Source organism: Lemur catta, chromosome 1 (genome assembly GCF_020740605.2).
Source record: "Lemur catta isolate mLemCat1 chromosome 1, mLemCat1.pri, whole genome shotgun sequence".
NCBI classification, from domain to species: Eukaryota; Metazoa; Chordata; class Mammalia; order Primates; family Lemuridae; genus Lemur; species Lemur catta.
This window is the reverse complement of record NC_059128.1, coordinates 156363001-156387461: the sequence shown is the minus strand read 5'-3', so window position 1 is coordinate 156387461 and position 24461 is coordinate 156363001. Positions and strand designations below refer to the sequence as shown.

The following is a 24461-nucleotide window of genomic DNA, read 5'->3' as shown; positions in this document are numbered from 1 at the left end:
CATACCGCCCAAAGTGATTTACAGATTCAATGCAATCTCCATCAAAAAACTAGTGTCATATTTCATAGATCTAGAAAAAATAATTCTACAATTAATCTGGAACTGAAAAAGAGCCCAAATAGCCAAAGCATTCTTAAACAAAAAGAACAAATCTGGAAGCATCACATTACCAGACTTCAAATTATACTACACGGCTATAGTAACCAAAACAGCATGGCACTGGTATCAAATTAGATACATAGATCAATAGAACAGAATAGAGAATTCAGATATAGTAATAAAACCATCTACCTACAACCCACTGATCTTTGACAAAGCAGACAACAACATACACTGGGGAAAGGAAGCCCTAGTCAATAAATGGTGCTGGGGAAACTGGACAGCCACATGTAGAAGAATGAAACAGGACCCCTGTCTCTCACCATATACAAAAATTCATACAAGATGGACAAAAGATTTAAATGTAAGGCATGAAACAATAAAAATCCTAAATGCAAATGTAGGAAAAACTCTTCTAGACGTTGGCCTAGGCAAATAATTTATGACTAAGACCCCAAAGACAAATACAGCAACAACAAAAATAAATAAATGGGACTTGATTAAATTAGAAAGCTTCTGCACAGAAAAGGAAATGAACAGAGTAAACAGACAACCGACAGAATGGGAGAAAGTATTTGCAAACTATACGTCCAACAAAGGGCTAATATCCAGACTCTACAATGAACTCAAACAAATTAGCAAGAGAAAAAGTCAAACTCCTACATTAAAAAGTGGGCAAAAGACATGAACAGAAGTTTTTCAAAAGAAGAGAGACAAATGGTCAAAAAACGTACAAAGAAATGCTCAACATCACTAATCATCAGAGAAATGCAAATTAAGCTCACAGTGAGATATCACCTTATCCCTGTCAGAGTGGCCATTATTAAGAAGTCCCAAAACAACAGGTGCTGGTGTGGGTGCAGAGAGAAAGGAACACTTATACACTGTTAATGGGACTGCAAATTAATACAACCTCTATGGAAAACAGTACGGAAATTCCTCAAAGAAGTAAGTATAGACCTATCAGTCGATCTAGCAATCCCACTGCTGGATATCTACCCAAAAGAGAAAAAGTCATTTAATCAAAACAACACCTGCACTAGAATGTTTATTGTAGCATAATTCACAATCACAAAGATATAGAATCAACCTAAGTGCCCATATCAATTTCATGAGTGGATTAAGAAAATGTAGCATATATATACCATAGAGTACTACTCAGCCATAAAAAGGAATGAAATAATGTCTTTTGCAGCAACTTGGATGGAATTGGAGACCATTATCTTAAATGAAATGTCTGAGGAATGGAAAAACAAACACCATGTGTACTCTCTAATAATTGGGAGCTAATTGATGGGCATACATGGGCACAAAGAAATGTAAAGGTCATTGGAAATCAAGAAGCGGGAAGGAGGGGAAGGGAGTAGGTGTAAAAACCTACCTATTGGGTACAATGAACACGATTTTGGTGATGGGCACACTAAAAACCCTGACTTAAGCCTTATAAAAGGTATCCATGTAACAAAAATATTTGTGCTCCCTTAATATTTTGAAATTTAAAAAATGAAGTAAAAAAATAATAATACCAGCAAATGTTTTAAGATGCTTATTTTATCTGGGATTGCAGAAAGGAAGAGATTATATGAAAAATTACCTACTTCCTTTTACATCAATTGTTTGCTTCAAATCTTATGTTTAGATTACTACTTCATTAAACATATCTTTCCATAAAATAATAAAGAATAACAAAGGCATTTCTTGTCTCTCTCTTATTTTTTCAGAAAAAGAAAAGTCTTTAAACTGTACAGAAAATTCTTTGAGGAAATCCTAACTAGGGTGCTAATTTTGAACTAACACTGAAGAGAAAACATGAATTAAGGCAATGGGCTAAGCAAAACTATAAAAATTTAAGCCTACCTGCTTCTTAAATAAATACACTCATTTATATTTGTTTTTTCCATTGTATTATAGTAATTCTATTGGCTGTTTTCTTACAACTAAATTAACATTTAGTGAATATCTAGCATGTACCAGGTGCTCCCTCATCATGGCTATTCTGTGTTGTGCCCCAGTGCTCCAGACTGTGTTAAGTGATTTGTATAAATCTTACATTCTTACCACTATTCTTTGAGAAAAGCTCAGCATTTTCAGCATTGGGATTTTTAAAAGAGCCCCAAGTGATTCAAATGTGTAGTCCAGGCTGAGAACCAGAACTCTGTGGGGACTGCTCACCAGAGAGCTACCTTCTCTTGAGGCCCCGAAATGGAAATCACTTAATTTATTTTAAAAAAATTAAAAATGAATAAATAAAAAACCCATCCTCCTATAACCAAAAGCACCACATGACTAAAAACTACCCATTAGAGAAGCACAGAATAGCATTCTAAGCTGGATGCCCATAAAATCACTGTGGGACAGAGAAACAAGTTTCCTCATGACTGCTCCATTTCTTCAATGAAAAATACTGGCCTTGGAGTGCATTCCCAAAGGGCTTTTTGATCATTTGCACTGGAGAGGTTGCTGCTCTGAGGGGCCAGGTAGATCAGTGACGGTGTCCAGCGGCTAAATGCAGGGTCTCAGGACCTGTGGGTCTGTCATTCATGGGCAAAAGTAATAACATCACCCACACAGTAAAGCCTCATTAATTACCTTTCAATTTGCCAGCTTGGTCAGGTTAGGCCTAAATTAGAGGGTAATATTTTAAATGTTTTTTGTAAGTACTCAGATGCCCCAACTAACATTTTCCAAAATATGTCCAATGGGAGGAAAAACCCCTCGACATAAGTGATTCTCAAATCTTTCTCAGAATCACCTAGAGAGCTAATTAGGCACAAGAAGCCCGGGCATTTGTCATGATTAGGTAAGATGGTAGGCTAGAGCTTTTCTTATTTTAACTAAATTTCACAGTGATTCTGACACCTACCACCAAGTTTGAGAACAACAGCTGTTTTCTCAACACTGGACACACATTAGAATCACTTGAGGCGCTGGGGGTTCCACCCCAGACCCACTTGATGGGACTCTCTAGGCAGGGGGCCCAGACATTAGTATTTTTTGTCGGGTCCCCAGGTGACTGCAGTGGGCAGGAAAGGCTGAGAACCACTGTGCCCAGATCCTGGTGCTCAGACTGGGTTGTACTCCAGAGTTAACCTGGAGAGTTTTAAAAGCATACTGCGTCTTGGGTCCCCACTGAGAGATTCCAATTTAACTGCTCTGGGAGGGCAAGGGCATCAGGATTTTACAAAGCTCCCGGGGTGATTCTAATGGGCAGGACCAGTTTGAACAGGGCAAGCTTAGGTCCTCTACAAAAGAGGGGGATCAACTTCCTGATTATCTGGCTGCAAATCTGGAAACTGAAGCTGTTCTGGAAGCAATCGTCTGAGAGTCCCTAGGAGTTTTGAGGGAAGGTTTTTGCTAATCTGACTGAATTTGGTGAGATTTTATTAATTTGGTCTTGGTTTACTTTTAGTGAAGTGAAAAAAAAAGTAAAGTAAAGGGCGAGGGAAGACAGCTTAATACAACTTCTTTAGAGATTCAGCACGCACATTAGCATGATAAAGACTAAGAAATTCAGTTAAGGAAAGAAAAAAAAATAAAAAAAACAACATAATCACATTTGAAGTCATTTAACCCACAGTTTCCCAAGCTTGGGGAATGGATGGTCCAAATACTCCACAGTCTTCTGTAGTGACCTTGAGCAAGTCACTTCCCCAGGCTGAATTTAGCTTGCCAATGTGTAAAGTCTGAGCCTTAGAGAAAATGCCTCAGGTCAATTCCAGCACCAAGACAAGAATGTGTCTGCACTCTGCAGGCTTGGGGAGTTGGCGTTCCACACTAGTTTCCTTTTTACAACACAGCCAAATTCCAGAGTGAAAATGTCATCCTAGCCTAGACTTGAAAGAAAAGCAAAGATGGATAAAACAAGAGCCTGGGACTTTTCAGTTGGCAATGATGGCAGGTGGTGGTGCCGCATAAAAATAACTCTTGGCTCACTGTAAGCAAAATAACACCATATATTCATTATGAACTAAATTTTTGTTCGGAAAATTATTTTCAATTTTTTTTAAAGGACCTAGCACCTACATACATGCAACGGCTATGGACTTTGGTGGTGTTTGGGAGAATAGAGAGGAAAATATAACCTGACATAACAGAACCCTGTTAGGTTACGGTTGTCACTTGTGACTGCAGGGAGAGGCCAGGGAAAGGTGTGCTGGGCAATCCTGGGTTACAACCGGCTGGAAGGAGGTTGAGATGAGTTTATCAGGATGGTGGTGACGGTCGTGATGACACGCGGAGCAGTGACTGCAGTGGAGGTGGCGTGATGATGATGATGGTGGTGATGGCGGTGATGGGGGAGTGGGGCGGGGCGCAGGGACAATGGGGCAAGGTGTCGGGGTAGGAGAAGAAGCAAACATTGTAAAGGGTGCCTTCTAGGAAGAATATAGGAATTGTTGAAGAATAAATAATAAATATTTTTCTTCCCTTTTCTGCTCTCATCTTTTACTCTCTAGAAAGCCTTGTCCTTTTGGCATTTTCAACTTCCTGATCACCTGGCTGCAGCTCAAATTTGGAAACTGAAGTTGTTCGAGAAATAATTGTCTAAGAGTCCCCCAGGAGACTTGAGGGAAAGTTTTTGCTAATCTGATGGAGTTTGGTGAGATTTTATTAATTTGGTGCTTTTCAGAAAGCCCCTACTGTTCTGTAGGAAGTTTCTCTTCCAGAGGAAGTTCGGGAAGTTCCAGAGGAGGGACAGGAGAAGGACAGAGACAGAGTCCAGGAGGGCCAGTCCTTTACGTGGACTATTATGGCAAAGTCCAGCATCCTTTACCCAGTCGTATTATATGAAGGGTCACTGTCCCTTCTTTTTTCTGAGGAAAAAGGAAGGATTTTAAAGAAAAAGGTGACATGTTAGCTGCAGAGAAACTCTCTTTTTTGTGGTTTCATGGTTTTCCCCTTGTCACGGTGGGAACCGGAGAAAATCTGGAACTGAGATGTCTGTCTCCTCTCGTCCCCAAGCTAGATGGATGCCATGGAGTGATTTTCACTCTCTCCTATCAGTTTGTGTGTGACAGGGAAAAAATGTAAAATTATAAACATTTGCGGTTTTGCCCACCCTTGGTTTCCAAGGCGAGTGGGTTCCCAAAGATGATCTGTTTATTTTGCTGCAGGGTTTTAGAAGAAGATGCAAACAGGGGGGGTGGAGAGAAGAGGCTCATGATCTTGAAAGGAGATGACAGGTGGGGCCCCTGGCTGGGAGTAGGGGAGAAGAGGGAGGGGAAGCAGGATCTGGATCCTGACTGGGGCAGCGAGGGAGGCTGTGTGTGCAGGGGACACTCGAGGTTTCTGGCCTCTGGGGAGAGAGGGAGAAGAGGACATGAGGTTTCAGCAGTTACCAAGAAAAGTGGATCTGTGGGCAAGATGTCTGAGGATGAATTTAGAGACTTTTTGTGTGTTGTGTGTGCAATAGCTTCCCTTCTGCCTTCAAGGCATTTTGGGGGATACGGCTATTTCCTTTCTAGCCCGCTTGCAGTGAGATTTTTATTTCTTCTAGGAGCAACACCATGCCAAGGAGTGGCAGTGGGGGCAGCGAAAAGGCCCCCATTGCATTGTGTGGTTAAATATATAGAAAATAAAATCAATGTTCTTTTTTGTAATTGGGGCTCAAGGAACAGTAGAGCTAGCTCTTTGGGCAAGTCAGTATTTTTCTTTCTGCTAAACTATTCACAGCAACATTTGTAATGTCTATAGATGGCTCTATGGAATCCAAGGCCACATTTTATTCTTGGTCACATCTGGGAAACAGGAATTCAGAAGAAAGTGAAATAAGCTTCCAGATTCCCCGTCAGCATAATTACGCCAGGAGTGAATACATCAATCTAAAGCCTCCCTGCTCTGGCAGGGGAAGCACAGGGCCATGTTGGCACCCTGTTGGGAGAAGGGACAGGAGGACGTCCACCGCTGTCAGGTGTTGCTCTCTCTTTCCCAAAGGCTAGGGCAAGGCTACTTTGGGTAGATGGTTGGTGCACAGAGGGTAAGTGTGAGAGGGTGTTGTTGAGAAAATCTTCAAGCTTAACCAAGTCATTCCTGTGTCTGATTAAAGAGAATTACAAGCTGAAATAAAAGTGCTAACTCATCCTACAGAGTCCATCGATCTCTTTTCCTCAGCACTCACCAGAAGACATTTCTAAGTTGGACAACAAAGAAATAAATTATAAAATGACACTTAATAAAACTTACTATATATAAGCTAAAAATTTTTTGTATGTCTGAAAATGCCACAGCATCAAGTTTAAAATTTATTTGTAAATGTTTCAAAATGAAAGTTAGATAGAAATAGGAAGAGAGAGGGAAAAGATTAAAGCAAATGTGATAAAATGTTAACATTTGAAGATTCTGGGAACTCTTTACATAAGTATTGCAACTTTCCTGTAAGTATAAAATTATTTCAAAATAAGAATTTTTTTAAAAAGGTGAAATATTACTATACACAAAAGATGACACATATTCTAAATTGGGAGAAATACTTGTAACATTTATAATAGACAATGAATTAATTCCTTAATATTTAAATCGTAAGAAAAAGACAAACACCACCATAGAAAAGTTTAACAAATAGGTAACCTACAAAATATGAAGTTTAAGTGGCCAATCAGTGTATGTGTGTATGTGTGTAGTCAAATTCATTATCAGTAAGGAAAATGTAAAGTTTTGAAAAGGTATGATAAAATTGCCTAACAAATTGCCTCTTTAAAAACAGACAGACCAACTGCCACAAAACTGTACATTTGTGATTAAATGGAGGCTGCATTGGTGGTGGGTGTCTCAGTGGGCCCAATAATCTGGTTATAATTTGGCAATAGAAAAAATTTTTAAAGCTGTTCAGTCCCTTTGATCCAGCATTTCCTTTTATTTAGCAGAATTTATCCTGAGGAAATAATGAGATGCAAAATTATGTACAAAGCAGTTAATTATATATTCAACATGTCAATGTACATTCCATAAATATATACTCATCATATATTATTTATAATAATATTGTGTTACCAGACTAACAATCAGGGGCTGTGTCACCATTTGATGGATTACTAAGTAGCCAAGAAGAAAATCCTTTTGAGGAAGAGTGTTTGTTGGCAGTGGGAAACATTGACAATATGTACACTGTTAACATTAGTTATCTTTCAGTGGTGTCATTGTTTTGCTGTTAATAGCCTTCTGACACCATGAGAAGCTATTCTACATAGGTAGGACATATGCACCACTGGGATTCTATTTCTGAAGGAATGAAATGGCCATAAAGAAGCAGTTGAAAAGCCTTGAGGAACACCTAAAGCTCTGCCTTTGAAAAATGACATGGACTTTACAATAAAATACTGAGTTTTCCCTACTTAAATGTTTTGTTTGACTCTGAAAAACTTCATTAGTAGGATAGTCTCAAAACACCAAATACATTGCTCCAGAGTTTGCTTTTACTTTATACCCAACCATTAATATGTATGCCTTACTTTATGAAAATGCAATTTATAAATATTTAAAATTGAAGTATAGATAATCTAATTTTAAAAGTGAAAGGGGAACTAGTAATGAACTAGTCTCGTTTTCTCATTTAATAGATAAGGAATCCAAGATCTAGAGAGATTAAGTGACTTGTTTAGTTAATATCCTTAACATATAAACAGGTTCTACAAATGAGAAAAGACAAAGATCATAATGGGCAAATGAGCAACAAATATGAAAATGCAAATTGCAGATGAAATGCAAGTGGCCGATAAACATGTAAAAAATACTCAACCTCAGGAGTAACAAGGAAAATGTAAATTAAAAAAAAAAAACCTATGTCGTTCTTAATTTTGTTTAACAAATGAGCCCCTCCCAAAACAAGCAAACAAGAAACAGTGCAAAGATCACATGGCAGAAAACATTGGGGTGACAACTGAAAGCTCTTGTCTATCCTTGCAAGCATCCTCCCCTGGTACCAAGGATACATACGCCCAATAATAATGCCTTGCTAAGGAAAAAGACAAACACCAAATAGAGAAGTGAAATGAACAGATGAGTCACAAAGAAGAAATCCAAGTTAAACAAATGAATCGGGAATATATTATTCACATTAAAGGATTCATAATAGTGTGACTTAAAATTACTGGGGGCCCAGTTTCAACGAAAACATCAAATACTTTGCTAACTTTTTGCCATATCCTAACTTCATAAAGCTAGGTTCAGTGCAAGCGTAATAGATTCTTGTTTCTGTCTCTTCTGGGACAGTTAGAGTTTGAGATCTTAGTCTCCTGTTCAGCCAAGGGTGAAAGCCTCTAACTTTGCTATTTAAAACTTAGGTATTCATATCTTAGAATGAATTCCCCTATGCTGTGAATCATGGTTTTATTCAAAATAGAGCTCATTATGATGTCATAAATGGCAGCACAATTTCCTTCAGATTACCTAGGAAATGGTGCTTAATTGCAGATTAATAAAATATGGTATTATGGCACTTTTTTTACTTTCCTATTTAAGAATCAGTATATCTCAAAGAGTGATATCATCCAGTCCTAATTTCAAATTAGGTGGGGTAAAGAAATGAGAAAATTTTGGCAAGATCTGACTCCATTGTAACTGATATTAAATAACTCCAGAAAATAAACAATTTTTCATTTGTGTTAGTGCAAAATACATAAATTTAATAAGCATTGTGGCTGAAAGAGCCTACAAAAACATACTTCTTTTATCTGAAATGCTGGCCTGCTTCGTTTTAGGAAAATAGATTCAATGTTCTCAACTCCTGCTCATTTAAAAAATGATTTTCTTTTCATAAAGGTTAATTGATTTCCTGTATTGCATAACAGTGATATTACCTACTATGTTTTTCAGAGAGAAAATGTTTATTTGTTCTTTAAATTATGCTCCTAGAGCAAACACTTAGTTCTGATGGCTTACAATTTTATTATGGTCTTCTTTTTGATGTTTTTCAAAAAAATTTTATGGGCAAATAATAGTACATATTTATGAGAAACACATGAAATTTTGATACAAGCATACAATGTGCAATGATCAAATCAAGGTAACTAGGATATCCGTCCCTTCAAGCATTTATCATCCCAATTCCACTCTTTTCTAGTTATTCTGATAATAATTATTGTTAACTATAGGTGCCCTATTGTGCTACTGAGCCCAAGCCCACAGCCAAAGATAGATAGAGATAGAGATAGAGAGAGAGAGAGAGAGAGAGAGAGAGAGAAGGACATTGTTTTATTTTACACACAAACAAGGGTGCCTAACGTAATGATTTTCTCATCTAAGCCCATTAACATAGACTGAACATATATGTGTATGAAGAAGGTTTCTTTTGAAAGTAGAACTACGATTAGTTTCTCTACTATGAAGCAAATTCTGGAAGTGAAAGCTCTCTCCTTAATTAGGAGGCAGTTGGGGTTCCAGTTCAGCCTGCGAGGAAAGCATCCCGGCTTCTACAAGACGGGTGGAGAAGCCAGCTTGTGAGCCTGGATTCCTAGCTCAGCCCTCAAGCTGACTCAGCCTTGGGGGTTCTGCCAACAATAGGATGGTCTAGAGCTAGAAGACAACTTCCTGGACCACCTGGACTCAGAACAAGGCTCCACAAGCTACAGTCTGTGGGCCAACGCTGACCTGCTGCCTGTCTTGTAAGTAAAGTTTTACTAAAATAAAGCCAAGTCCATTTGTTTACACACAGTCTGTGGCTTTTCATGCTACAACAGCAGAAATGAGTAGTTGCAACAGATACCATGTGGGCTGCAAAGCCAGAAATATCTATTCACTGGCTCTCAAAAAAATGCTGGCCCCTGATCTAGAGGGGCCTGGGATGCTCTATCTAGAAATAATCCCCACGGCAACCAAAACCGTTTTATTACTCATTTTTATAACAAGTTTTGCCATTTTCATATGTCTCAGGGTATGTTCGTTGAGTCTAGAGCTTTCTGGAAGCTTTTCCAGGTGGGCATATTGTCATGGAGTATAAAGCCACCCTTGTGTAGCACCTGATCTCACACTGCCCTTTACTGGAGAGGGAGACCTTGGTTTTGCAGTGTGGATACCGGTTGCCTGATGTCTGCGTGCTCACACCTGCACGTGCCGGCAAAGATTTACATGCCATCGTTCCTTTCAACTGAGATCCCAATCCTTCCAGCAGAGTCTTGGAGGCTGTAGCTATGGTTGAATGAGCATGTCTATGACACAGAAGGCGTGAGATTTAAGAGGTGGAAAATTCGGCCTACTTGGCAGCAGAATAGAAATGGGAGTGGGTGCATTTTGGTGCCTGTTAATGTGAAATAAGATGAAGAGAAGATGAGATGTGATTCTGAAGCCCTCACTTCTTACAGGTGTGAATCATTCTGGTTTGCCCCGGCGCTCTGTCTTTTTGCTACATCAGGAGCTTGAGCGTGGGCGGGAAGAGAGGCTGGGTAATGATGCCGGGAGAGAGAATGTTTATGGTCATGGAGAGGCTTCCAAACTTTCAGAAGGCTGAGTGGCCAATTTCAGTTGCTTCAGTTTCTCAGGCATACTGGAGAATAGATTCTTGGGGGAAATGTCCTGAACATTTAATTCATCATAGTGTGGGAAGGAGACATGAACAGATTATCAAAGGTCAGGCTGCATTCATGACACACAGAGTTCTACGGGGACTTGCCCTGCTGCCATGCTAACCAAAACGATAGTCATGGTCTTGGTGCTAGGCTGGAAGATGTATAGCCAAGGTCACAAACTCATGGCTTATGGATTGATTCTGGTCAGCAGACATATTTTGACTGGCCCATGGGTCTTTGATATTTTTATAAGTTAATTGCTAACATTGAAAGATTGGGATATTTCATTTAAAATCTGGATTTCTCTTGAAAATTTGAAATTTATGAACACACAGAATTTCATTCCTTCTTGTCAGTGATTGCCTAGGTTGGGGAATAACTTCCCTTCAGGAAGAACTCAAGTTCTCCAGTTTTATTTGTTTTTCCTTATACCCAACTTTAGCAGTCGTCTGCCTGGTTGTGTAATCTGCCCCGGTCCCTGGGCCCTTTGTGTGTGCAACCCCCACGCTATGTGTTTCACAAAGAATTTGTGCTATTGCAACCTTATATTCCTCCAGGGATTATTCTCTCTCTCCTTAGACCCTTGCTAAGAGTTTTATAGCTCATTTGTACCTTATGTGATTTAATCATATTACATTCTGACTCTACTGCTCAATGGAATAAACAGCTTACTTTGGGGAACATACACAGACTCTGTGGTCACTAAGTATGCAGAACCGTTTATTATCTTAAGCTAAATGACTGCAAAGAGTACACATATTTAGTGTACAGTGGTGATCTGACGATGGTTAAAAACTAGTTTTTCACTGTGAATAATCATTTCCTCTCCATCTTTCTGGTGATAATGTCTCTCATAATTCTGCAGAAAATGGAAGCACATTTGCAGGGAGATAGTCACAGGGTTTACTAACACTTATGGGTTTGGAAATAATTGTTGCTAAGACTCTCAGGTTGGTCTTTAGGAAGCTTAAATTTCACTTCAGGTGGAACAAAAATAAAGACACACAAAGAAAATTAAAAATATGTAGATACCTGTCATACTGTTGGGAGTCATAGGTTAGTAATCATTCTGGATCCTTTTCTTCACTGACATCTCCTACAAAGAAAAAATACCACAGATTATAACCTGCATTTTCCATAATGTTTTGTTCCAAACAATATCATATGCATTAATTACTCTCAACTCAGAACTGGGGAAACTGAAGCATAGGTGGGCTATGTGATTAGTGTAAGTTTACAAGACTTCTTAATCTTCATATCAGGATCCTTTCTATAAATATGTTTTTAAAATAATATTTTTTCAAGGTCACCTTTTTCCATCTCAGGTTTTTAAGAAAGCTACCAGCCCACTGGCTTGCTGTTTTTCCTAAGAGTGGCTAAGATGTATTATTAGCATCTTTATTCTAGATCCTTGTTTCTTAAAGTATGGCCTGTAGACCAGCAATCTCAGCATTGCCTGAGAGCTTCTTAGAAATAGAAATTTTGGTCCCACTTGATCAGAATTTGCATTTGGACAAGATCCCTGGGTGATTTGTGTGCACTTTAAAGTCTTTGATACACTGCTCTAGAGAACTGAATCCATATTCGCATCTGCCCATTTATGATTTTTCCACAGTCAGAGCTGAGCTCCTCTTCCTCACCACTACCTCAGTGAAATCCAAGAGCAACAGACAGACTTGGCCCTCAGACTGAGCAGGGAGACCCAGTGGGCGTCAGGGACCAGAGGCACCCTGACAGAGGAAGAATGCTGAAGGACGCGCACGGTGGATGACACAGATGGACACAGGTGGCTGATGAACCCGGGTCAGAGTCCTTCAGCATGTTGCTGGGGATAGATCAAGAGTGGGGTTCTTTTCCTGGAGGGGTTCTGTGTCCAGTGGTAGATAGTGGCAGCATGCTGGCTTAGGAGTAGCACTGAAGCCCAGGGCATGGGCTCAAGGGCCGAAGCTGTCATGTACTAGCTGTGGAACCATGACAAGTAATTTAAAGCACTGGAATCTCCATTTCTTCAGTGTAAAATGAGGCAACTAATACTTGCTCTACTTATTTCACAAGGCTGAGGTTTAAACATTGTATGAGTGAAAGTGCTGGGCAATCTATAACATATTATGCACATGAAAGCCATTGGACAAGGGAAGAACCATCTTGATGTTAAATAACTGGTTGGAGAAGCAGTATGTGGGTTATATTTACAACACAGATTTACACATGGCCATTCAGGCTGTCTCCACACTAATACTGAAGCAATGAATTCACACCTTGACGATAGTTCTTGTCTCATCCTGTGGAAATTACATGTTTATATGCTGTCTTTCCCAGTACACTGTCACCTCTTTATGGCAGGGACTTGCTTATTTTTATATCTTCCACAATGAGCAGAGTACCAGAGACATAATAGGTACTCAACAACATATGCTGAACAACTGAATAAAATAAAATGAATGAAGCTGATACAGCACAGTGTGAGCCACCTGAATTGGCATCTGATAGAGGAGATGAACGTCAACTACTAGGAAAATGCATTCTTGCTACTGATTAGCTTTTCAAGGGCCACCAGCCACAAGTCCTCTGTCCCATCCTCCTTCATCTGTCCAGCTGCATTTTGAATGAGGGGGACCAGGTTTCAAAGTGCCCTAAGGTGAAAGCACAGGTCATACCCACAGTAGTGTCTGTCCTGACTCTGCTGCTCTTCGTAGGAACTATGTATGCTGCCATTAACCACTTCTCCCAACCCACAGAAGCTGCCACGTTTTCACAGGATATTGCTCTTGAATGTTCTGGAAAGGATGGGGAACATGGATCAAGCTGGGCCAACCACAGTGCCCTACCTCTGGCCGGACTGGTTTATTAGGTGGGCTAATAAGATGCTTTTTCAGGATACTTGGAGAGAGAAAAATAAAGGGAGGAAGGGAGAGGGAGATACTATTTAGTTACTCTCTAGGGGCAGAATTTATCACAAGTTAAAACTCTAAGACTATTTGAGGCCATATCTTTCAGCACCTGGAAAAAGCCCATGTGAAGGTGAGAGGATGAGTCTGGCAGAGAACCTGAAGTGAAAAGGGAATGCTGTGCTCTCGGTCCTTCCTGAGGCCCGGCTCTGTCCCCTCCTGCCCCTGCAAGAGTTTGGCTACTCAGCCCTTCCCTGGACACCCCGAGCAACACATTTCCCTTTTTACATGAGCTGGTTTGAGTCAAGTTTCTGTTGCTCGCGACCAAAAGAATCCTCACTGATAACACCTGTATTAAAATGCAACATTAAAAAAATAAATAAAAAAAATTAAAAAAATGCAACATTAATACAAATGTGTCAGAATAGTTTTGTATCCTTTTCATCATCTAAAAGGTAAAGCTACAAAATCCCAGGAAGTTCTTGCTATGCCATCGGTTTAAAAATATCTTCATTTTCAAAATCCCAGTTGATTAGGCATTTGAACAGAAAAGTATTGTGTGTGAAGCAGTAAATATCTAGGAAAAGGAAAAAAAAAATCTTATTAAGACTTTAGGAATAGTGTTATCACCACAAAATTCAGTACTGATTTTTCTATTTAGTATTATTTTTCATCAACCATAGTATGATTTAGTACTTTAGTATTTTAGTATTATTATATTAGAGCAATAGTATTACTAATACTATTATGATAGCGTTAATAGTATACAAGTGTTACTATTACCCGAGTACTTTAGTATTGGTTATTATTTAGTATTTAGTACTATTCTCCTTCATTGAGCTCTAGAGTTTTAAATGTGATTCCAGGAAAGCTTCTAATAATCTTCTGGAGTGGATAAGTATCCCGGGGCCTCATTTTCCGGTCATCCTATAACACACCAGGGGTGTCAACAGAGTGCTCTGTCCTGAGGACGGGAAACCCAGACACGGTCCTTTCCAGACACATGGCAGGAGCCTGGGCTCACCACCAGGTCATGGGGTCAAAGGGAAAAACAAAGTCCAAAAGAGCTTAAAAGTAAAGCAAGCTGAGTTTATTTACTTTCTAGGAAGGAAACAAGCGCAGAGGAGGGCTCTGTTGAGTAGGCCAGTGAAGAGAAGGGTCAAGGTGTTGGTGCAGTGAAAGGGGTGGTTCTGCTAATGAAGGGTCGATAACTACACTTTGTCCAGGAAGGTCTGGGTCACGTCTGTGTATCATTCATTGAAACAGGTCCCTTTGCTCTCTGGTAGGGAAGAGTTTTCAGTTAGATCCAGTGAGGGTCTGCACACCAGGGCCCTTCAAATTTGACAGTCCTTTAACAGCTTCACCAGTACTGCACCAGCGGACGGGGAAAATGCTATTCCATTGATTCTCCTAGGCAAGTGCTACCCAAGTGGAAATACTCTTTTTACACAGGTCATTCATTTGTTTGGTCAGTCAGTCGAGAGGCTTTGATTGAGACTGACTCCATTTAGGCAATGACCTAGGTTTATTCAAAGACAATGCTGCAACCTGCCCGTAAGTGGCAGTGCCTCTAACAGAGGCAGAGAATTATGCCAAAAAGAGGAATGCAAAAATGTATACATGTTTCACGTTGCGTGTCTCTTCAGAATAGACTGGGGCCCGAGGGAAGGAGAGGTCATTTCTACCTGAGCTTATCTGGGAAGGCTTCTGAGTGGAGGTGTCTTTTAAATGGACCTCTCCCAGGTTATGATTGAATCCTTTGTTCTCATCTTTGTGCTCCAATGGCCCAAGGACTACTTTGCAAGAAATGAGCCTCATACAGAAAACCTGGGCAACTCCTTTACGTTTCGCAGGTTTGAAGCAGTTTGAGTTTTTAAAGCCTCAGGGTGGCTGGTGGGTGGAAAGCAGGCCGGTTAGGCGGCCACAGGAGGTGGCGGCAGAGATGGTGAGAAGGTGAGGGGCTCAAGTGACATTTAGGAGATAGAAATAGCAAGACGCGGTGATGAATGTAATGAGCATTTAACACTGGGATAGACACTGGCTGCAGGCAGGTTAAGGGGGGCTCTCTGCCCTCGGGGATTTACAATCCCTTTTATAAGCCGGCTGTGAAATAGCAGCTAAAAATACAAGTCACAGATGCCATGTTCCAGGGAGCGGTGCTGAGCTTCATGCAGGCAGAGCCTTCCTCTGCCCGTTCCGCCTGTTCTCAGTCCAATGCCATGTCCCTTGGGTAAAGCCCATTCCCCTTGGAAGAGTGGGAAAGTGAGCATTCACCTCTCAGACACACAAAATGCATTTTTATTTTAAAAATCCAAATGAGAGGAAAGTTGTTATTGAGTACTCTGAAACTGAAAAGTAAATGAAATTATTATCAACACTTAGGAAATAGGTCCAGGGACTTTGAAGACATTGGGCTCCATGCAACCCGCTGTGAGCGGTGGCTGCTGCTACTAACTCAAAGGCCATCACTGGGCTGCAGGGACGGAAATGCGGCCTGTAGGACAAGGGCCAGCCCACATGCGGGCTGCTACATTTTAGGAGAAACATCTCACATAGAATGTCCTGGAGGGTGGAAAATGTATCTCAAGGAAACGTTGAAGGAAACCTAGAAGAGGGAAGAGTCACACGAAAGGTAGATAGTGGTCTTCAAATATGTGAGAAGCTGTCACGTGCAGGAGAGTTCAGGTGTGTCCTGTGGGCTGAGGACAGGTGAAGAGATGCAGCTGGGGACTGCTGAGGCCCTTTTGTGCTCCGCCTGAGGTCCAAAAGAGACGCACGTCTCGTAAGCAGGGGCAGCGCACAGAGGAGCACACTCTCCTTACCATGGGCTGCTCTTTGTTCTCAGGGCGCATCGAGCCTCCGTTGAGAAGACCAGCGTCTCTATGCTGCAATAAAGCAGGCACTGTGTGTGAAGTGGCTTTAGGGATAAGTTTAAAGGCCTGCTCCATGCTCCACCTTAAATTCTCCTCTAAAGCTTCATTTTTTAGCTCAGTGGATCTCAACTATTTGTGGGTGTGGACTCCTCAAGGAATGTCATGAAAGTTATAGGCCCTTCCCCTTAGAAACAAGCAAATGATCTGGCATGTATTTTCAGGGGGTTCACAGACAGCTTTCACATGTAAAACCCATTCACAGATACCACATTAAGCTTTGGCTACAACTTTGGTCATTATTAAAATGCAAATATCTAATAGAAAAGACGTGAGTTGACGTAAATATGATCCAGTGAATAGAATGGAAAGGAGACGAGAGAACTGGTTTTGGAGGGGAGCACAGAGAAGAGGAACTATTAAATGCAATCAGATCCCTCTGGGGGTGGCAGAAAGATGCTTTCTCAGGAGCAAGGCTGGAGGCTGAAGGGGATTCCACTGACCCAAGGGTCTAGGCTAGAGCTGCCCATTCACCCATCACACAGCAGCCCAGCAGGCTCCGGGTCATTCACGATGGATTAGCCCGGCGCCCACCCCTGTGGGGCTCGGGTGAGGAAGCCAGCCTGTGACGCGGGGGCAGAGGAGCTGAATAAGAGGGATGAAAGATGTGTTTGGAGCACCAAGGAACAGGTGATTAATTCTACCTGTATGAGGGATCGCAATGGTGACATATGAACTTGGCTTTGAAAAAATGAGCCAGGATTTCTTCCAGGATGGGGATGGAAAGCCTGGCTTAGGAGCAACAAAAGAGCATGGGGAACATGATTAGGGGGCAGGAAGTGACCAAGAATGACACTGTATATGCGGTTTGAGGCCAGATGGTGAGGGGTCTTGAAAGGCTTGGTATGGAATTTGGACTTTATCCTGTGGGAAATTGGGAGCCACGGAAGGTCCTTAAGGCAGTGACCCCATTTGAGAAAGACAGCCCTGCCGCAGAGTGCAGGAGGATTGTTCAGGAGACTGACCCTTTTGGGTGGGATCATTGCTATTTTCCTCTCTCAGTATTTAAGATCACAAGGCTAGACTAATGCCAGAGAGAACACCCCAACTCCTTCTTATAGAACTCCAGACTGCACACCTTTGTCCTCTTGTGTTTCCTTTTGCCCCATAGAAACTATAGCATTGAAGGGATATCTGTAAAAATGACCCCTTCAAAAACCTTTCCATCCACTATTTATACCATCTGTACACTGAATCTGAAACCTTGCTTCCTCTCACATCTCAGCATCAACCTTTTCTGAGGAAGGTGTTTTGTGGCCTTTCAGACCATCTTCCTTAGTTTCTTTTCCTTGGCTATCTCAGGAGGAAGCAGCCCAAGGTGCCATGACTGGGTTGGGGCTGTGGGCAGGGAACCTTCGTAAGAAATTCTCTTGGTTCATTTTAAGAGGTCAGATGCCCAAGTGTTAGGTTATTACAGATTCTTACCTTTCATGTTCATTTAGCCTTGTTATGGGGAGTAAGGAAGGCTAGACACAGAAATGAACTTGATCCCAACTCTATAGCTTCCTATATGGATGCAGCCCCAGTTGTCCTTCCCTGAGGCTTTTGCATTTTAATAGTAAGTCTAGGACCCAATGACGTGAATTTATAATGATTTAATTTCTGATGATTGGAATTAGTTGGGAGCTCAAATAGAGGAGAACAGAAGCAAAGTGTTGTCACGTCATACTTCACTGCGACCCACCTTTTACGCTTTGTAAAACTAACCCTATCTGGGAACATCCTATCAAAAAATCAGTAAGAGGAAAAAAATTTAAAACTTAAAAGAGTTAGACAGGATGGGGTTAGTTAAAAAGGCACATAAGACTCCGAGTTAGTAAAGACGGTGGAAAAGTAGTAGGGGCTGTGCCTATCACACAGCCCGGGGGTTAAGCCAAATGGATCACCTCTTAGAGGGGAAGGCAAAGTCAGAGTTCCTCCCTGGGTGTGGCAGGAGACTTGAGCCCCACATTATAGACATTAGCAAATGACTATTGAATGGCAAAGCTATAATTTTCATTTCACTGTAAGTGTTTTGCCTTCAGGGAGGGAGACAATACAACCAGGGTCTGTGGTTGAAACTGAGCTTAATCTGCTGTGTCTGAGATTTTTTTGTTGTTGTTCTTAGCAAAATGGTTAGCTTTTACTTCCACTCCACCCACACCTTTTAATTCAAGTTCAAAAATTTCATTCTAGTGTTCCTTTCTACTCTTCATTTTAACCTATGTCCAGGCTAAATCACTGTCCCCCTGTTCCCCTTCCCCTTCCCCTCTCTTTTTCCATCTCTCTCCCAGGCATGTCACCATGGAATGTTGGAAAGAGTGTTGGCCCTGCCACTTACCAACAGAATGACACATGGGATATTAAAAGTCAAGAGTTGCGTTCCTAAAATGGGGATTAGCTCATCCACCTCAAAGGGGAACGTGTGGGTTAAGTAGGACAATGCACTTGATACATGGTAGTGTTTTTCTGCTTTCACTTGCTAGGTTCTGAGTAAAATCCGATTCCTTCTTTGAGGACTAGGTCAGCAGTCATAGGAATGGGATTCCTGGGGCCAGAGTGGGCTTGAAAACAAACATATTAAAGCTCCCTGCAAATCTACATCTAATTTATTGTCATAGTGAGTGAAACAGAAAACATTATTTTTAAGCAAATAATGTGGTGATAGGAAAGTCAAGAAGAAACCAGTCAGTAAAAGTTTCATGAGGCCAACTCTGAAGGGATCAACTTAACCACCTGCTCTGTTTATAGCACATTTTCCTCATAGCTATCATCTCCTACAGGTGGGCGATCATCTCTGCGTGCTTCCAAGAAATGGAAGCTAGTCTCTTAAGAGGACAGCAGATAGGCAGTTTGAGGAAACATCTGACAGAGCCGGAGAAACAATTTCAATCAATAGATGCCCTGTTGGCCAAAGCAAGTAGTTAAAACTGACTCTACTGACACCTGGTGGAGAGTAGGGTAACTTCTTCGTGCCAAAGAAAAGCTCAATAAAGTGCTCCTGTGTGTGTGTGTGTGTGTGTGTGTGTGTGTGTGTGTGTGTGTGTGTGTGTGTGTGTGTGTGTGTGATGAAGGACTGGAAACACATTCATACATTCATCATGTCAGGGGAATTAAACAATTCCTGAGAAATGAGGGTACCACACTGAACCACCAGATGCCAGAATATATAATTGTGGTTAGGTGACTCACTGAGACACATGCATGAAAAACAACAAACAAGAATGTGAAAATCAAACATTAAGGCTGAAGCAGATTTTTTTAATTGATTTTTAAAGTGTTTGATGATGAATAAGACAACAACAAACAACGTACTCTCTCTCCTGACTCTGGGCAGCTTCATAAGAAAGGACTCTAGTACTTGACCACTTGATAAAGGTATCATGTACAGTTAAAAAAAAAAAAATTCAATCTTGTCCCAGGGAGATGGCGTCTCCCAGTCCGAGCTCATGCTCTGCTGCCTCCAGAAGCTGCAGTGAGCTGCTTGCAGATTTTTAACCCTGGGATAAAAAGAATAATCTTAAGGGGGTGTTACAAAGGCTGCTTTGCTCCTAAAATTCCTTGAAGATGAAAATAAAATTCTAAATTATAAATATAGTTATAATTGTTTACTATTTCTTCAATGCCAATGGGGCAGTGGAGGGGGGGGCTACATTGCGAAGTTCCTGTAGAAACTGACTTCAGAAACTTCGTGCAGTCTCCATTTCCCCCTCACTGGGTTCTGTTTGATCCCGGTTGGTGAAGGTCCTGTTGGCTGATGTTACCAGCAAATTCAATGATTTCCTGGGGGTGCCAGGTGCATAGTACAGCACACAAAGCCTCAATCTTGTCTTTCAACAAAATGTTTTAAAGGTAATTTTCAGGAATGCACCAGAGCAATTATTAGTTCAAATTTATAAGAATTAATCCATTATGTTTAAATCATGAAGAAAGGACTGGGACACTAAATCAGAATTTACGTTATTATTATAATTTTTTAAAATCACAGGAACTGTGGTTAAGGGGTTAGTCAGGAAGCTGGCATGGGTAGAGCTGAGCAAGGAGGTTAGAAAGGAAAGAAGCCCCTCAAAGGTGTATGTAGTTATAATTTTCTTTTAGCATTTCCCCCAGATATTTAAGTTAAATTTATAATGTATATTTCCTTAAATGTGCTAGTTTGAATGTATGATCCTGCCGGAATGTGTACAATTAAAGCATACATGGAGACAGTGATGCTATCACTGAGATTACAGAGATTCCCAACTTTCTTGGGGCAGGGCATACTTAGTGTTTCAGTAAATTTTTTTACAGTGACCTCAGGTCAAAATAAATACTTAAATGCTTTGTTTATTAAGTAATTATGCCCAAACAGCCTGATAGTAGGATATTCATGGTGTCTGACAGTTGTTACTGGTTTCCTTCAAAAATTAAAAACATCCCACTGTATTCCTGTGGTTTGCTGTGGTACCGAGGATGCCTTGGTACAGAGTTTGGGAACCATGGCTGCAACAGCTTTGGGAATCAGTGAGAAATTAAAGGGTGTGATTTGCATTATCTCCTTTCACCCCTCACTCTTTGTGAAAACATGGGCGGATAATTTAATCTTTAAGTTTCAGATGGCTAAGTGCTGGGCTTACCACTATGGAGTAGAGAATGAGACACAGAGTGAAGTCTTAGCAGGATTTAAGGCAGTGCTGGGAACAAATCAGGTTTGATTATCATTCAATAATTTCCTGAGTCCCTATCATACGGAGAAGTTGTGATGAAGAATCTAAAAAGCAAACGAACGCAGCCCTTACATCATCTAGAAGAGGATGCAACAAGTCGTGTTGTCACTGGGAATCACAGCAGTGCCAAAGATAGCTGAGAAGCTGGCTGGATACTGAACGCTTTAAGCTCTTAGGTGAAACTCTGACAAAGGAGCATGGGATGTTCAACAGGTCGGAACCCTTGCACCAGTACCTCAATAGATGGATAAAGGGCAGGTTGCCTGTTTTTCCATTCTGTTCTGTTTCTGACTTACAGGTAGTGGTGCGCCACCTAGAGCTACCTATAGCATAAACTGAACTGGCGGTTCTCCAACTTTGGTGAACACACCAGGGGGTTTGTTAAAACAGGATGCTGTGCTCCACCCACAGAGTTTCTGACTCAGTTACTTTGTGGGTACCTGAGAGCCTGCATTTCTAACCAGCTCCCAGGTGAGCTGGCTACGCTTTCCAGGGACCACATGCTGAGAGTCACCAGCCTAAACCATTTAGGAACACGTTGGAGGTACTGGGGCTCCATCCTGCTGGGCTACACTAAACTCAGGGCAGGCATCCCCACTCCATCCTGACCAGTGCTCTCTAGAACGTTTCCAGTGAAAAGGCAGGAACTCTGGCCAATGCACCTGGTTCTTTTGAGGGACTGTTACCTTCTCTGAGAGCCATTGGCGTTTTAAATGGGCACCCCTGAATTTGGGACACTCAGGTCCTGTAGTAATAAGATGACAATGAGACCATATAGAGGGATGTTTTGCATTTTCAAAGAGCTTGGCATTGCACTCTGCTTGCCTGTAAGTTGGGACGCAACCACGGAGGCTGCAGAAAAAGTGGTTCTCAATTTTCAAGGAGGGAGTTCATGACAGAATCACCTTTGCTCACCATCTCTAGGCCTGGGGCCAAGCAAGTGGACCTAGAAAAGTCCTCACAGGTGATTTTGCTGAGAACTTCAGCTCACGAGAAAAGTGTTTGGGTATGAGCATGAGCATGGGGGCAGGCCACCCTAGTGTCATCCTCTTATGTCTACAGCCATTCGCTCTGCTGCTTTGAGCCCACACGTGTGCTTTACTGTATTATGTCCTGGTCGACTTCCTCAGGCCTATGGAGTACTCTCTTCCCATGCCTCTTTCCACCCTTCCTTGGGTGGTGGCAACATCTTTATTCAAAGCACATTGCCAATTAAAACCGTCAGCTATGTGCTGGAGAACAGAGTTTAAAAGTGGTACCTGCTGTAGTGCCAACAAATCAAGTGCACCTTCCTCGTGGACTTCTGTGCTGAACCTCCTCACCTGCCCCATGTGTTTATTTCCTGAGAACAAGGGTCTCAAAGTGTGGTCCCCAGATCAAGCAGAATCAGATCATGAGGGAGAAATGCAGATGCTTATCTTCCACCCCAGCCCTAATGAACCATAAACCCTGAGGGTGGGGCTCAGGAGTCTGAGCTTTTTTTTTTTTTTTCTTTGAGACAGAGTTTCGTTCTGTTGCCCGGGCTAGAGTGCCTTGGCGTCAGCCTAGCTCACAGCAACGTCAAACTCCTGGGCTCAAGTGATCCTCTTGCCTCAGCCTCCCGAGTAGCTGGGACTACAGGCATGCGCCACCATGCCCGGCTAATTTTTTCTATATATATTTTAGTTGGCCAGATAATTTCTTTCTATTTTTAGTAGAGACAGGGTCTCGCTCTTCCTCAGGCTGGTCTCGAACTCCTGACCTCGAGCGATCCTCCTGCCTCAGCCTCCCAGAGTGCTAGGATTACAGGCGTGAGCCACCGCGCCCGGCCAAGGAGTCTGAGTTTTAACAAGCCCTCCAGGTAATGCTTCTGATGAACACTTGAGTTTGAGAACTCCTGCTTTGTAGTACTGCACACTCCCCTGCCCATGGCCATGAATTAGAAGGTCTTCAAAAGGTAGGGACCATTCTCCTTCCTCTACCCACAAGTCAGCACAGTGATCAACAAGCACGTTGTAGGAACTCAAGAAACTTTCGTTATTTATTGAAGCTAAGGCAGCTCTATTTCCTGCTCCTGAGAGTGAATAAACACTCCCTTGGTGTGCCACCTCCGAGAGGTTGCCAACACTGCGTCTAAATTGTCTCCCATTTCTTATGCTTGTATTTTCCATATTTACCAATCAGCTTTCCCTAAATCCTCTCCAAGTTTTTTACATTCTTTTCAGCTTAGAAAGCCCAAAACAAGATACCATGTTTTAGCCAGTCCCTGTTTCCTGCTGGGGGGAAGGGCATTTCTGCATGATTCTTAAATTCCATACTCCCAGCATGGTGATTACTTTCTGAACAATAGAACCAGATTGCTGATTCATGTTCGGCTCATGGCTCCAAGCATCTTTTTTTTTTTTCTGCTGTACTTGTGCCGATGCAACACAATAATGTTCTATTCATCCCTCTGAATTAGAAATGCCAACAGCTCAGATATGCAACCGAAGAATCCCTCCTCCCCTCTGGCTTATTTAAAGCCTTCCCACAAATAACACATTTTGAAATATTAGACGGTGTTCAGTTTGAGCCATTTGGCTTGGGCAAAGACGGCTAGACCTTATCTTTTTATCAGCAGCTCCTTGCACAATGCCTGGCACACTGTCACTATTATTCTCAGAGACTGTTTGTGGAGTGCATCACATACTCACTTCCTGAGATTCAAGTCTTATTCTTCTATTCTGCCCTTACATATTAAAACAATCCCTCTCTTAGGTACGGGGAGAATGCTGGATTCTCACATTCAGAGGCTCACGTTTGGATGCAGCCAAAGAATGGGGTTAACCTCAAGCTCTAATGGACCAGGTGGGCTCCAGTCAGCCCCATCCCAGTTTGCACACTGTCTGCAGTGCCAGTCGGGCCACCACCTAGCAGTGAGATCTCTGACCACCTCTTGGCACAGCTTTGCCAGGGAGTGGTTGGGGTTATCCATGGTGTTCTGTTTCCCAGCTGCAAAGGCAGCCCACGGAGACTACTTAGTGCTCTGAAAGCTCTCATGGCGATCCTGGACTACACATCAAAATCACCTGGGCACCTTTGACTAACCCCAGTGCCCAGGCTGCACCCAGGACCAATTAAGTGCTTTGTAACTCAGGCCTCAGTTTTATCAAGCTGCCAGGTGATTCCAAGGCCTAGCAAGGTTGAGAGCCACTGCCCTCTAGTAGCTTCTAAAGTAGCTTCCAGGAGTCCCTGCACCTGCGCTTGCTCCTTCTCATCTCTTTCCAACAGTCAGTCAGGCCTTTAGTGTATAATTTGGCTCATGTCACTCCTCTGCTCAAAACCCTGCCATGGCTCCCATGCTTTGCCCCACTTGCCTCTCTGTCTTCTCTCCCCATTTTGGCA

The 24461-nt window shown here is 41.9% G+C and overlaps 1 protein-coding gene across 3 annotated transcripts in view; it reads right to left on the bottom strand.

Moving 5' to 3' along the window:
* THRB (thyroid hormone receptor beta) overlaps positions 1-24461 on the bottom strand; it is a 357640-nt gene that overhangs the window by 92996 nt on the left and 240183 nt on the right. For all 3 annotated transcript variants that reach the window (XM_045537904.1, XM_045537896.1, XM_045537913.1), the window contains one exon: positions 11628-11691. In XM_045537904.1, the coding sequence (XP_045393860.1) occupies positions 11628-11649 (22 nt within the window). In that variant the 5' untranslated portion in view covers positions 11650-11691. The remainder of the gene's footprint in view (positions 1-11627; positions 11692-24461) is intronic.